Below are 16,635 nucleotides of genomic sequence, written 5' to 3'. Positions count from 1 at the left end.
TAGATGTTCAGTTAAGTTTGCTGAAAATGAGTCAAGTGTACTAAATTGTTGGAGAAGGAAAATAAGGTAGGACCAAAGAAGTTATTGATGTGATATTGAAAAGGATTCTTTGATAATGAAAGTTTAATTATTAAAGATGAAATTTCCATTAAATATATTTTATATATATGGGCCGTGAGTTTTAATTTTAAGGAATTGATAGAAATTATCAGAAAGGTTGTTAGAGGAATATTAGACCAAAGATTAAGAAGTTTAATAGATGGTTGGAGATTGAAATTGCTTAGCTTGGATTTGAATTATGAGTATTATGTTAATTGTTAATAAAAGCTAACAGAGCGTATTGAATTATTTTGGAAAAATGAAATGAAATCAATTGGCGTGAATATATGTGTATATATAATATTTTTGACCAAGATGACCAGTTACTAAGTAAAGTAACTGTTTGGGTTGAGATAAGGAAGGAAACCCTCCAAAGAGAAAAGTTTAAATAAGAAAAATTATCCAAGATGACCAACTATTAAGTAAGGGTAGAGATTGAAAGAAATTGGAAATTAAAGAGAGTTATTTAATTTATAAATTATGTTGGATCAAGCATTAACCTACCCTTACTAATATAATAGGTTTTTATATCTGCTCAAGCCCACCAAGAAGCAGAAAGAAAGGAGAACGGTAAGGTTTGATTTGGAGGGATGCGGACCAGGTAGTAGTTCTTTCCTCCCTTACACTTGTGTATGATTGCTGCATGTCTGTTTGTGCCATATTGCTATTCAAAAAGCATGAGAACATGTAATCCCTAATTCCTTGCATGGATTATTTAGCCGTGATCACGTGTAGCTGATAGACATGGGGCAGTGATTGCCAATTATTTGCGCTTTACTTATTCAGCTTGTCTAATCGACATGGGGCAGTGATTGCCAATTATATGCGCGGCAGTGATTGCCTATTATTTGCGCATTATTTATTCAGCTTGTCTATCTGTCATTACGCATAAATGCTTAATTGCATTAGCTTGCAAGGTTTTGTTCCATAAGGCTTGTTTTGCATGTTTTATGTGATCTGCACATTTGTTTGATGGAAATTACTATTACGGGGATTCTTCGGAATCTCACCCCCCAATTTATGATGAACAGTGAAGGCTAGTAGCTAGAAGGACAAGGAGGGTATTTAAGAAGAAGGTGGGCTGGTTGAAGAGCAGAGATACCTGTTATAATTCTGTAAATTGTATAGCAAAATATATGGGCAAGTAACTTTACTTGCTCTATGGAAATATTATTTTGTATCCTTTAGAAGAAAGAGGTGAGCATTTGCCAGGTGCACGTATATGCTGTTAACCAAGAGCGTTGCTTTATTTTTAATATAATATTATAAGATTGTATAGTATGAAATTATTTTAGATGATAATAGATTAAGTTGAAAGCAGGGTTGATATTGGATCACTCATCAGTTATCTGAAGGTTTGAATATTTGATCAACGGATTCTAATGTTAAAGGGAAAAAAAAATTTCCTGTCTTTTCCCAGGACGGAAACCTGGCGTTAGTGATTCACAGACGTTAAAATGATCCTATTAGTATATAAAAGTGAGCTGTTGCAGTGTTAATATAATTTTTGGTTTTTTAAATTTGTTATTATTTTAATTTTAGTCCTTCTAGTTTCAACTTTTAGTCCTTTAAATGTGAGTGGCACGGGAATAAATTTACTAAAAGAGATATAATCATAATCTATAGGTTGACATTAAAAATATCTAATCACAGTTTGTAGGTTGACATTAAAAATAAAAAACATACGTTTTTAAAAATTATATAGTCAGTCTACTAAGCCATCGGGACAACACTAACTTGCTAGGTTTGACCTGCAGGTCTGCTTGTATCCCCAACTCTGTTAATTAGGAGGCATTTATGAAATATTGATATTAGAAATTAAGTTGGTCCAAAAAGATAGTATACAATTTAAATATAATACAATTTTATTTTATGACATTTTTGTGTTTGCAATAATGTAATTCATTTATTACTTATCTGTTTATCTAATTAATTATTAATTAAAACTTGGATCCCAGAACACTAACAAAAGAGAATGCACATGGTTGGGCATTGACTGCACCAGAGATTTCATTACATATTTGTAAAACATTATATATCATCATAGCTTTTCACATTTTTAATTACTATTTTTGGAATCCTAATTTGATGTCCTGTCCATTTTAGATGGCATGCCCTGGGGAAGGTATTTTAACAGACCTTGCCAAGAGATTGATAGATAAAACCATAAAAGAAGTTAATTACTTTCGTCATTTCGAGACTCATGATCATGAGTTTGATGGGGACAATCAACTTTTGATCAGAAGATTAGAGAAAGTTCAAAAGGATGTTGACGATGCCAAAAGTAATGGGCATCAAGTTGAAGGTGAAGTTCAAGGTTGGGTAACGGAAGCTGATAATCTAATTCAAATGAATGCTGAAATTAGACAGACAAGGTTTGATAGCTGGTGTTTTCTTAGGAAATATCGACAAGGCAAGAGATTGGCACAAAGGGCGCAAGTCATTAAAGTTCACATCCAAAAATGTAACTTTCAAAGAGTGGCTCGTCCAGGTAAACTTCCAGGTATGAAGTACCATGCTTCAAAAGACTTCATTGATTTTGAGAGTAGGAAGACAAAATTCAAGGAACTTGTGGATGCTTTAGAAGATGGAAATCATTACATGATTGGATTGCAAGGGATGGGGGGAACAGGCAAAACCACATTGGCAACACAAGTGGGAAAGCAAGTTGAAGAATCCAAAGCATTTGAGAAAGTCATCTTTGTTGTTGTGTCTAATCCTCCAGATGTCAACAAGATTTGAGGCGACATTGCAAGGGAGTTAAGTTTGCATTTAGAGGAAAGAGTTGAAGCAGATCACTCAAAGCATTTGTGGTCTAGAATTTTTGATGATAAAAAAAAATTACTTATAATATTAGATGATGTGTGGGAGAAGCTGGACCTCACCGAAATTGGGATTCCATCTGGACTTGATCACAAGAATTGTTATGTTTTGATAACCACTCGTCATTCAAAAGTTTGTCAACAAATGAGATGCCAACAAGTAGTTCTCTTACACACATTGGGTGATGAGGATGCAGTGCATCTCTTTCTGTATCATGCTAGAAGTTGTGATGATGATGATCCTTCAAGGAATAATTTAGAGAGTCTTGCAAGAGATTTTGTGAAGGAGTGTGGAGGATTACCAATTGCAATTGTGGCTCTAGCTAGCACATTAAAAAATTGGCCTATTGGTGAATGGAATGTGGCCTTGACAACCTTGCAAAATTATAAGCCAATTGTCGAAGTTGATGAAGATTTGGTGAATGTTTACAAATGCTTGGAATTAAGCTATGATAGATTAAATAATGGGAAGGCCCAAAAGCTCCTTTTATTGTGTTCTATTTTCCCATAAGACTATGAATTTTCATTAAATCTCATTATTAGACTTGGTATAGGGTCAGGAATTTTTGGGGAAGTTAATGACTATTGTGCAGCAAGAAGCCAACCACTTGCAGTGAAAAATGAACTCGTAGCTTCTTCTTTGCTACTGAAGGTTGAGAACAAAGAATGTGCAAAGATGCATGACTTGGTTCGTGAAGTAGTCCAATGGAAAGCAAAGGATGATATTCAAGTGATTATGAATACAAAAACAACTTTTGAAGCAACCAAGCTATTTGTGTTTTGGAGCATTAATGATTTTCTTGATCCTCAGTTTGATGGTACGAAAGTTGATATTCTACTTCTTTGGATTAGTGGAAATACTTTGAAAAAAGATGCAAACGCATTCTTTGCAAGGATGTCACACCTCAAGATTCTGTTTTTGCTCAATCAATATGACAGAAAAGTTCCCACTCCGTTGTTGTCGCAATCACTTGTTTCATTAAAAAATATTCAAACTCTTATCTTGGATGGTTGCGAAATAGGCAACTTCTCAGTTTTGAAGAATTTACAGGGTCTTGTGACACTTGAGATGGAAAGTTGTCTAATTATTGAATTATCCCAAGACATCATGGAACTAAAGATGTTGAGATTGTTGGGGTTTAAGAAATGTGAAATTCAAAAGAACAATCCCCTTCAAGTGATTGAAAGATGTTCACAATTGGAAGAATTGCATTTTGTTGAGAATTACAGTATTGAGGATTGGTACAAAGAAAGTGAAGATCAAATTGCTCCCCATATATCTTCTTCTAGATTGCAAATGTTTTCAATTGCTTGTAATGGTTTTAAACGTTTTGCTGATGATGATAATGGCCTATTAAAATGCTTCAATTCGGAACATGTGGAAGATTTAATATCATAACCCATGTTTAAGTACCTTGTGCGTAGAGCAGAAGTTCTTGAGCTGGGGAATTTAAAACAAAGAGGAGGGAAAAGTCTTGTCCCTGACATTATTCCTGTGGAAGAGGGAGGCAAGGATAATTTAATCAAGCTACATATGTATGATATGGATGTGAAAGAATTATGTTGCGGTCCTACGCCTTCTAGGTTTCTTGAGAAGTTACAGATTTTAAAGTTAGATGGTTGTAGGGAACTGCAAAATATATTCTTAGACGCAAATCTCAAGCTACCTCTTCTGAGGGTATTTGAATTGAAAGATTGCCCAATGTTCCAACCATCAATTTTCAAACCCTTTTTTGCTCGAAGTCTTGGGAAATTAGAAGAATTAATAATTGAAAGTTTCACAGAGCTAAAAAGTTTAATTGCAGACGAGAGTTCAGAAGAAGAAATGAGGGTTGTTGATTATCAAAAGCATCATGGCTTATTGTTTCCTGCATTAGAGTCTCTTCAAATTAAAAGATGTGGCAAATTAGAAGTGGTATCATCATTTCTTCTAGCTGGAGACCTTCCCAGGTTGAAAGATTTAGACATATATGATTGTGCGGAGCTAAAATACATATTTGGTGAATATAAAGATAAAGATAATGCGGGCCAAGTTGTGCAACAGGAAATCATGCTCCCTTTACTAACACAAGTGACACTTCGGAGCGTACCAAGTTTCGTTAACATATTTCAAAAATGCAAGACTTGTGTGCCAAGGCCGCCTCATATTTTGAAAGAAGATTCGAAGGAGAGACATAAGAACTCTTAAGACAAGTGCTTTCTCATGGGCTCATGGTTGTTGTTTTCTGGCCCTAACTAAAGACAGTAATATTGGAGTTTCTAATGCCCCTTACTGGAAGACTGCACAATCTCACAGGTATACTACTTTGGGCTTGCTCTTTTTATTCAACATTTATGTTTATGTTTTTTTTTTAATGGCAAAAGGTGATATTTGATTTATTAAACTTTCATTTTATTAGCATATGGTCCATGAATGGTTTATAGATATTTTTCTCTTTTTTAAGACACGTAGATCTAATAATGGACGGGAGATGTGGTAAGAGAAGCTTTAGAGAAATGGTGAGGGAAAAAATGATAGGTCGTGTTTGTTTTTATCTGTAGTTTCTTTTCTTTTAGAAATATACTATAGTCGTAATAGGTTATGTTTATAGTTGTTTTTATTTATAGATATTTTTTTATACCAATATAATTTTATGTATGGGTTCCTTAGTATTAAGTTTTGATAAAATGTACCTTTACAGTAATTTAATTATTTTTTAATTAAAAAAATCAATTAATATTTAAGGTTAATTTTTGTCAAAAATTAGTCTATATTTAAGTACCGATGGTAACTCACTAAATGATTTCCTTGAGGTTTGTCCTTGTACATGAGATAAAGCTCAAAACCATCAAAAAAAGAATTCTTCTATGTATTAATTGAAAAAGTAATTTTATATTTGTGTAATTACTCAATTTTCCTACAATTTTAATTTTGAAAAATAAAATAAGTCTTTATCAAAATTAATAAAACAGTTATATTTTCTTAAGTGCACTAATAAGTTAAGGAATATATATACTATCAGAACACAAACACTTATGGCTTTCGTCTTGGGTTGGAATTACACAGACTTGATCTTTCTATTTCAGTAACAAGTAAAGAGAAAAATAAATATTCACACGCACACACAAATAGTGATAACAGGTATATCATTAACACTTGTGTCCCGTTTGGTATGATGGAAGAGTTTTTGATAGAAGTAGAGGTAAAAATAGAAGTGGAACATCGAAGCAACACGGAGGGGGAAATGATAACTGGAAGTGGGTGCTGGAAGAGAACATCGGAGGGGGAGGATAGGGGAAAAATATTGTCATATTATGATAGGTAAGATTGTCAATTAACAAAATAATTGAGGATAGAATGGTCATAAAATTTCAGTTCTTGAAAACTCATCCTAGCGTACCCAAGGAACCCAGTTCCATCAAGGGGCATGGGAGTTGTTAGTTGAATACTACTTCCGATCCTTAATATAAGACCCCGTTTGATTTTTATGTTGGTCCTAAATATAAGACCCCAATTCATTTTGTCTCTCATATTTACTCAATTTTATTCAAGATAGTCCTTCTAATAATTATTGTTTTAGCCAATACACTTGATTAATAATGATATTTTAGGAAAAACAACACATATTCATTACAAATAACTAACGTAACTAAATTTCTTAATCTCTCCAAATTAGTCAACTGGGTCTTATAATTAGGACCGAAGGTAGTATCTTATAAATCACACCTTAAAATGCCCAGTGTTATAATACCTGATGCTTGACATATTTATTTTGTATTTCATATATGTTATGGTCCATTAATAGCTGTGATGTTTTTAATTAGATTGTTGTTGAGAAATAGGATTAGATGATTGTAGAAAGTGATTAGTTATATAATTAAGTTGAATCTAAGAGAAGTGATTGGTTGTAGGAATCATGTGCACTAAGTGAAAGGATTGAAACATTTCATTCAGCTGAGTGTCTTATAAGACAACCATGCAGCCTACAAAATATAAGGCAGATGACACTTACAAAATGTTCAAAATTAAAGACACTATTCAGTGTATCCATTGCCACAACCATCATGTTGGAGAAGCTGCATGTTGCTTGGTGTGAAGAATTGAAGCACATTATAACAAATGAGGCAGAGGATGATGATGATGTCCATCTGAACTGCGCCTCCATCTTCCCAAAACTACAAAGCCTCACTGTTCGGCGTTGCAATAAATTGGAATTTATATTTCCATCCACTCTTTCCAGAGGTCTCCAAAAATTAAAATATATAGATATCTTGAGAGCTCATAAACTGAAATATGTTTTTGGCAAATACGATGAAGAAGAGTGTCTATCAAATGAGCATGAAAATAATGAGCCTCACATCCATCTTCCAGCATTGGAATCACTAGAACTCTCAAGAGTACCAAATATGATCAGCATTGGTATCAAGAAACATCAACCAGAGTGCCCATCTCTACAAATTGTGGAAGCGCCAAAGGTACATAACTATTTTTAATTCATTATTTAATAGCGTCCCAATCTTGCTCTGTTTTTTTTTTTATGAAAATATATTTTATCTATTTATTCTCTTTTAAAAGTTTGACTTTAAACTTTTATATATAACTATTATGGGTCATGTGGCTTTCAGTTTATGTCAAAATGCGAATCAATATTTTTATGCATCTTGTATAAGGATTATTTTATACTCATAGAAGACAAACACGTATGACTTCCGTCTTGGTTGTATATAGTAATTCTGCTCATTTTTAGTTAGTTTTTTTTTTTAAAAATTACTTTAGCTGGTACCTAACAGGAATCGAACCAAAACAATTTGATCTTTAAAATGCTCACACTCCTAATTTAATATTTATTATTTTGAAATATTTGTATTTGTTTGATGTCTCCTTTTATGCTCCAGTGTTACGGATAAACCGAGACAGGGGAATCTCCTCTATTTTTTTTTCAACTTTGTCATCATTATATAAAAACTAATGTCTTCTAAAATATTATTATAATCTTACTAAAAAAAAATACCTAAAGAAATTTAAACTATTAAATTTGATTTGAATAGTTCATAACTGTAGTGAAAAAGTGAGAAAAATTATGCTTTATAATCATAGTTTACAAATTACAACTGAAAAATGATAAGATTAAATTTTAACCATTTTAACTTATTTATATATTTTTATATAAAATTTGAATAATATTGTTATAAAATTTTAAATCTATACCAATTGCTCAATTTTATATTCATGTAATTACTCGATTTTCCTACAACTCTAATATTGATTAATGAGATAAGCCTTTATTAAAATTAATAAAGCAATTGTATTATTTTTTTAAGTGCACTAAATTAAAGATTAAATATATTATCCGATATTATATATTGTGGGGTTACATGCACCCTAACCGTTTTTGAATGGCCAAAAAGAAATTATGTTGGTTTAAAATTTGATGTCTATTTTGTACCTCAGAGTTTTATATAAAGTGAAGTAATATATTAATTATTACACTAAATTTAATGTCAACTTCTCTAACTCTGATCTTTTTATTTCAGTTTAAACCAAAATGCAGTTTATCAATATTTTTATTTTGTATAAAGATTATATGTAATAAATTAGATATTGTTAACAAAATATTTAAACATTCTCAAAATAATGAAGACTTTCATATAATTTTCCTATGGAGACATGTACAATTAATTATGTCAAAGTGATTCGGCTTTACTTCTATAAAGATTTCAAATTTGAATTTAAAATATTTCCCAAAAATAACAATGTGTTTGTGTTTTGTGGGTGAATGTGTGTCTATTTCATAAGCACAAGGGATAGAAATAGAGAACATTATTTTAAATTGTTATCAAAATAGATAAAATTATTTTAAATTTTGAGTTGCTTTTTTGTGAAAACGTATTGTAGGAAATTAAGAAGCACATAGAAGATGTGAGAAGTGAGGGAGCAAAGGAATCTGAAATACAAGAGATTGTTAACATCGAAAGACCACTACTCACTCCAAGTGTGGGCTTCCAACATGTTCTCAACTTCAACAATCTGAAAAAAATAACAATCGTGGGAAACCAAAAGTTGAAGATTTTGTTCTCTATCTCTGCTTGCAGAAACCTATCACAGTTGTCTCAACTACATGTAAGCTGACAACTCTTGACGTAAGACACTCCAATATAGAAGAGGTTCTTAATTTGGAAGGAGTGGAAATTGAAGGTCCATTCATGACTTTAAGCATTGCAACGATGCGGTTGGAAAATCTAAGTGAGTTAAGGCATACATTCAGGGGTCCCAAGTATATTTTGAGCCTCCCCAATCTTCAAGAACTAAACATCACAGCATGTAAAAAGCTAACAGCAATATTCTGTGTCTCAGTAGTGAAAAACCTCCCACAATTATCCTATTTGAGTATAAAAGAATGTGACGAATTGGTTGACATCATTGGAGAGAGTGATGGGGATCATTTGCATCAACTTTATTTCCCAGTGTTAAAGAAAATTTACATCAAGTGTTGTGATAGCTTGAAATTCCTTTTCTCTATCTCAACATGTGGGATGTTTCCAAAGTTGGAGGCCTTGGAAATAAAAGAAGCCTCTGAGTTAGAGCAAGTGTTTATATACAAACAAGATGATATGCGGAAGATGGCAAAAACGGAAGAAGTATTTCCAAAGCTATCAAGTGTAACACTTGAAAAACTCCCAAGGCTTATTTCTATTTGTGAGGGGATTGATTTTAAGGATATGCGATATTGTAGAGTGGAAGATTGCCCAAAATATCAAGGTACAAATCCAGAAAAAATCTTTTAATAATTGCTACTGTTTTTATGAATATTAATGAGATTGAAAATTCTATTGCAGAAACTAGTCAAATCCAAAAAGAGCCTCAAAATGGGAATTCAAAAAATCAAGCAACAACAAGAAGTGTTTTGCCTGAATTTGCAAAGGTATATATATTAGACTAATCATCAAAAGAACAAAAAAAATCATTTTTTTTTGGTATTTTCTTTTACTAGTGAATTTAACCTGTCCATAAGTTGATTACTGTAACTAACTTACTTATTAATTATGGTGTTGGTCAGAGCTCAGAGGAAGCAATGAAGAGAAGTGTTGAAGAAGTTGGATCATCAATGGTACATCACCATATCTTTCTACACACACAAGAGCATAGTTTTTCCGCACCAATATAAAACTGATAGCATGTTTAGTACGTCTTCCAGTACCAATAGAACAAATGTAAACCATATATATAGTCTCAACTTTAGTTTGATTATTTATAAACTACTCCTCCGGTCCTTAATATAAGACCCATTTAACTAATTTGATTAGATTAAGGAAGTTAGGTAAGTTAGTTAATTATAAGAAAAGTGACACATTTTTCCTAAAATACCATAATCATCTTTTTTTTAATACCCTCTCTCCCTCTTCTACTTGATTATGGTTGAGGGAGTATCCATAGGGGTAATTTAGAGAAAAATGATAAATATGAAAAATGGGTCTTATATCTAGGACCAAAACCAACTCAAGAATTATGTCTTATATTAAGGACCAGAGGAGTGACATATTTTTAGGAAAGGAATTGAACATTGAACAAAAAAAAAAATCCATGAACTAATGAAGTTCCCCCAGGTGAAATACCTCGTTACATCTTTTGCTGTAATTCAGAACTATAAAGAAACAGAGAAGAGAAGGAAGTTGGCAGAGTAGCTCCTAATCCTTCTTCAAAGATAAGTTCAATAAATTGATGAAGTTGCTTTATTAAACAGATGTCATCGTTTGATGTTATTCAGATATCAGAAACAAGGGAAAAAGTTAGAGGAATGGCCTCAGAGTCATCAGCGACAACGACTTCATCAAGTTCAAGTTCAAAGGTGATCAAAATGACATCTCCAAGCTCTTCATCTATTATTATTAACTTGAAAAAAGTTGCCATTTGCGTTCAGACCAAGTCTTTTGTGAATACTACCAGTATGGTAACATTTTTTTTTTTTTAATCTTGTTTAACAAAATTTGTCCTCCAATATTTACTCAAAGTTCACAAACAGAGAAAAAGGCTGTTAGAAGTAGTGATGGATGTACGGCGAAAACCACATAACAGAACTCTGTTATATATTATTGACAGGAACTTGGGTTATTGTGGATGAAGGGAGAAAAGAACAGTGATTTTAGAAGTACATAATAATTTGAAACTTATAGCCTAGGAATCGTATGTATATTAAGCTCAGTAAAAAAAAAAAAAAAAAGAACAGGGGTTTTAAATGAAATATTTAATTATCTGATGAAGCTGAGGTAATAACTTCATCAACTCATTCATAAGTTTAAAGTTAATTATTGAAGATGTGAAAAAAAAAAATCACAAATATCTAATATATGTTGTTGAGTTGAAAGATCAGACTTATGTGCACATATTATATATATATATATATATTTATAAAAGCAAAGCTATTCCAAGGATAAAAAGTATCTTTTCTCTGTTGCAGATTACAGAAGAGACATTACTCAAAATTCAAGTCAAGAATCCTACGCTAGCTTCAGTAAAACAAGCATCAGGAAATTTAGCAGCTAAATCTCAACTGAGAGGGACATCTTTACAAGTAAGTTTATATATAGATCACTTAAGTGATTTCGACATGATAAGACTAGAAACTTGCCAAAATGGTTTTCTGCTAATTATTTAATATTTTAAATAGGAATTGGAGGATGAACACCGAACAAGCGAATCAACTACACAGCTCCAACAAGAGGTTCTTGCACAAACAAAAACCACTAAAGCTTCTCATAAAACCTATGTGCCATTTGATGATAACGTAGGTTATAAGCATAGAGGACTAAGTTATTTGCAAGTTTGATCATTACAATATATGATAACGTAGTTCTTTATTCATTTGTTGATTTGGATTTGACGCCATCAAAATCAAGAAGCAAAACAAGCATGACACACCAACAGATTCTTTCATATCTTTTGGTATTTTTGCAGTGGGTTACTTCCTCAATTGTTTCGCAAGGTGAAGGCTCGCAATGTAGTCCATCTACATTGGTTAGTTCAGGAAGCTCATCATTTTAAACTCATAGAATGTTTTCATTTATGGAGGAGCACAATTGGAAGAGAAATTTCTTTGTGTTTTCTAGGTTGCTAGCGTGAAAGAAACACATGAGCAAGGCTCTCAAGAGGATGATGCAACAGAGGAAGCCGCAACAGCAGGTCAATCAGCTGATTCAGATTCAAGGAAGAAAACCCAAGTATCACCCATTACTGAACAAGTAAATGCATTATAGTTACTAGGAAAAAATGCATTATCCTTGTTCATATACCTATACCATATGAATTATGAAGTTGCTAGATGCTTTTTTCCTTTTACTTTTACTTTTTGCCTAGTTATATCTTGTGATGTTATTCAGAGCTCAGAAGAAACAGAGAAAGAAGCCATTAGAATATCAATGGCTCCAATTTTGACAAATTTAGAGTCAATCAGATTGACATTTCCAATCACTGTTTATTACTGATATAAAATGATTTTAAGTGTGGTGATCAATATCTTTTTAATGTATGAAAAGGTTATAAATGTTAATTCTCATTTGTATTCCTTTTTAATGATTAATCAACATCCAATGACTAACCAACAAGCTTTTGCATTCTTAATTCTTGAACATTGAAAAATGGAACTCGTACACTTGTACATTTTTGAAGCGTCTATCACAACAGTGCAAAAGCTGAGGGTAATACTCCTACACTTATATAACACGTGAAACTGAAACTTATTTCGTCTCACTTTTAGATTACTGAAAGCATCAAAGATACCACTCAACAAGGTCTTGAAAAGAATTATGTAAAAGATGATGCCATGACCGCAGTTGGATCGACTAATTCAGATTCAAGGAATCGATCTACAGGACCAATTGATAATCTCTCTGGAAAAGATTCTGCACTAGTAAGTTTGTTACCTTCTTCTAATTATAGAAATTGAAGTTTTCGGTATGATGATTTTACTCTTACTCTGCATAAGTTGGTTTGCATGTTCACATGTCGACGTCTGTTAGAGTGCATAAGCCATTTCGTTGTATGCAGACTGTTACAAAAACAGGAGATCGCACAAGTATTCAAGAGGAATCTGAATCAGAGAAGCCTATAAAAGCGATCGCTTCCCGAGTCATTACTTCTCTTCATCTCCGTAAGCTGAATCAGATTATACTTTCTTTTTTGTTGCTCATTCTTTTGAACCGTTTGCTGACTTTTTGGGCTGTGACAGAATCAGAAATTGCTGATGATACTGGCACTTCATCTCATAAATTGGGAGTTTGCGAAATTTTCCAACTTGTGGAGCTAAAAGATGGTGAAGCGGCTTTACTTGCTCAAGCACTCGAACGATATCCTCAACTATTGCTGCCTCAGGAACATCGCTCACAACGCATGATAGCCTGGTCCTACCGAGTGCTGGTAGATATTTTGGTGGTGCTGGCTACCAAGACTCCTTGTAGCATCACAAGTTCAGAAAAGACAACTTTGGAGGCTAGCTTATGTGATGCAACCTTGCTTGGGTTCGACAAAGAGTGGGTTGATTCGGTTCGGTCTAGAGTTTTTGGTGTTGACATGTCTGATGTGTTGGCAGCAGAAGAGGAAATTAAGGTGAAGGAGGCCGAGCTGGAGACGTGTGACATTGCCTTGGAACAAGTTCGAAAGCAAAGAGTAGAAGCCAGAGAGCGACTTGCAGTGACACGAAGACAGTTGGAGATGGCGCAAACTGAGTTTGAAGCAACTGATTCTCAACTGTCGAGTCTATTGGAAGGTCGCAAGAAGTTGACTACTGAGATAACAGAGTTTAGAGAAATAATAAGTGCCAAGCATAGACCCTTTGGCATTTAATTGTGCGTTTGATTTTTAGTTTTTGTTATTTCGTTTCTGTTTCTAAGGACACTAGAATTCGGAGCAGACCATAATGCATATGATACGGACAAAGACTTGCCTATGTTCAAACCAATAACAGCAGGACAGAGTTTGGAGTCTCTGATGTATGCATAATTAAATTTGGCCTTTATATTTGCTGGATGATCCATATCTATTGTTGGTAATTATTTTCAGTTCAGACAAGCTACCATATTTACAAGACAAGAACCCACATACCTATCTAATATTTATTATCCTCAAGCATACGCAAATTGAACAGATATCAATTTTTCTTTTTAGCTAGAACTGTGTGCCAGTGAAATAAGATAAAATAAATACAATTTAGCCTTTGCTCTTAATATCCCGGGGAGGGACTTGATTTTATTGTTGATGAACTATATTTCTTTTCTTTTTTGTCCAAAAAGAATTCCATGCTATTATTAATCACCAAAAACAATTCAAAGTACAAACACCAAAAGTCAAAGCCAAATTACAGAACTCTCAAAAATACTAACACTTCAATCCTAGCACAACAAACTCACCAAAATAAACCAGGGGTAAAAACAAAAAAAATATCCAACACAAAAAAAAAAGTATACAAATTACCCAATTCCACTTGGATCTAAAACATCACTACGACAGGCATGGTGATTACCACATAACTCGGCCGTATCAGCAAGCAATGAAAAATCAGAAACACTCATTGAATTTTTTTTTTGAGATAATAATTCATGAATTTTATCTGCACACTGCCACTCACAAGTCTTCTTTTTCCTCCCTGCCATCAAAACGTACAACTCTTCACAAGGTTTTCTATTCAATTTATTCACAGCCATGAGACCTTCCTTCAACGCCAAGCATTCAGCCATGAAGGGAGAATATGCCATAACTTTCTTTCCTTCCTAACCCTCCAATGAATTTTCCATCTTCACTCTTCAGTCCTACAAATCACTCCCACACCTGTAGAATTTAAGTCCTTAATGAAAGATCCGTCCTCATTTATTTTAATCACACCTTCAGCTGGAGCCATCCATTGCAACAATCTTTTCTTATCTCAATTTGTAACTTTTCTTAAATCTCACTCTTATATCTTCCTTCACAGCGCAATTTCTAGATGTTCCAGCAAGTCATAGCAATGATAGGTCTCCCCTCATCATCCAACCCGCTATCATTACTAAACACTTCCAGTAACCAGTGATAAGTACTCTTGAAACCTTCCTTTTGACATTTGATGCCCAAGATACTACCAAACCAGCATGCTTGAGCCCATGGGCGAAAAAATAGTACATGCTTATAACTTTCGGTCTCTTCATAGAAAATGGGACAAAACTAATTATCCTCCGCACAAAGTGCTTTACCTTAAAAGGAACATTTAAATGCCAAATATCTTTCCATAGTGTTTCTGGTATCTGCAATGAGCTTCTCTTGATATATAATAACCAGACTTTACAGAATATTTGCCATCTTTTAGGGATCCAAATAGCACAATCATCAAGTCTGTTACTAGATAATGGAATTTTTAGAATTTGTTCCTTCTCTACTATAGAAATACAAGCTTCTATGGCGCTTAGATTCCACCCGTCTCCCTCAATCAGCTCCTGCACTCTCATATTCGAGTTAACTCCTTCCCCTGTCGTACTCCTAAGTTTAGCCTCTGGTAAACCCGGAATCCATTTATGCTGCCAGACCCTTACTGAAGAATCCACACCCACTTTCCAACATATGTTTTTCAACAAGAACTTTCTACCTTGCAAGATACTGCTACAACACCAAGAGGCTCTCCTACCCTTTTTAGCTTCAAAAAATTCTTGTTTTAGGAAAATATATTCCTTTCAAAATCCTGCACCAAAGGTCATCAGGATTTAAAAACAATCTCCAAGCCGTTTTAGCAAGGAGAGCCTTGTTGAGATCTTGAAAATCTCTGAAGCCTAGTTCTCGTTCCTTCTTTGAAACATAAGATAGTCCCATCTTTTCAAATGAATTTTACCTCTTTCTTCTTTATTATTTCCCCACCAAAAATCTGTAATCAACATGTCCAGATCTTTGCAAACTTTCTTAGGAAAAGAAGAACAATTCATTGGATATATTGGAATTGCATTTACTACAGCCTTAATCAAAACTTCACGTCCAGCAAAAGTAAGTAACTTTTGCTTCCATCCCTGTACCTTCAACCCCACCTTATTCCGGACAAAAGCCAACGCAGCAGCTTTCGAACGTTCCCAAACCATGGGCAGACCCAAATATTTTCCAGGTTGACCAGTACCCTTAATTTGCAAAATATCTGACACCTCTTTGTTTTTTTTCTGATGTTGCATTCTCAGAGAGGAATAAACAAGATTTATCCAGGTTCAACTCTTGCCCAGAAGCTTCACAATAAACCCGCAGAATCCTCCCCAACACTTTACAATTATTCTTCTCAGCATTAATAAAAAATAGAGCATCATCCGCAACAAACAATGCCATAAAACAGGACACCTTTGTTCTCCACATGGTACTGAATCATCTGGGACAATACATCAGCCACAATAATAAAGAGATAAGGTGAAATTGGGTCACCTTGCCTTGTGCCCCTACCTGGAATGAAATTTGAAACGGACCTTCCTCCTATCATCAATTCAAATTCAACTGAAGAAACATACTCCATTATCCACTGCACCCATGATACACAATAACCCATTCTAAGTAGCACGTGTCTCAAAAAATTCCCCTCTACACGATCATAGGCTTTACTCATGTCTGCCTTAAGAGCTACCTCCACTCTATTTCCACTCTTTCGGCCTTTTAAGTAATGAAAAGCCTCATGTACAACTATAATCTTATCGTGAGCCATTCTGTCCGAGATGAAGGCTCTTTGCTGAGGTGTAATACATTTCATCA

The 16,635-nt window shown here is 33.8% G+C and overlaps 1 protein-coding gene across 1 annotated transcript; it reads left to right on the top strand.

The window, feature by feature from the left end:
* Nucleotides 1-6,965: 6,965 nt before the first annotated feature.
* Nucleotides 6,966-13,737, top strand: LOC114742593 (uncharacterized). Its single transcript, XM_028930851.1, has 13 exons — nt 6,966-7,376; nt 8,797-8,910; nt 8,994-9,660; nt 9,738-9,823; nt 9,959-10,009; nt 10,643-10,747; nt 11,357-11,470; nt 11,567-11,683; nt 11,854-11,913; nt 12,006-12,137; nt 12,653-12,805; nt 12,943-13,045; nt 13,124-13,737. The coding sequence occupies exons 1-13, from the start codon at nt 6,966-6,968 to the stop codon at nt 13,735-13,737; spliced, it is 2,727 nt and encodes a 908-aa protein (XP_028786684.1).
* The last annotated feature ends 2,898 nt before the right edge of the window (nt 13,738-16,635 follow it).

This window comes from Neltuma alba, unplaced genomic scaffold (genome assembly GCF_004799145.2).
Source record: "Neltuma alba isolate B1F8T4 unplaced genomic scaffold, ASM479914v2 tig00000105_pilon, whole genome shotgun sequence".
Lineage (NCBI taxonomy): Eukaryota > Viridiplantae > Streptophyta > Magnoliopsida > Fabales > Fabaceae > Neltuma > Neltuma alba.
This window is presented reverse-complemented; position numbering and strand designations above follow the sequence as displayed.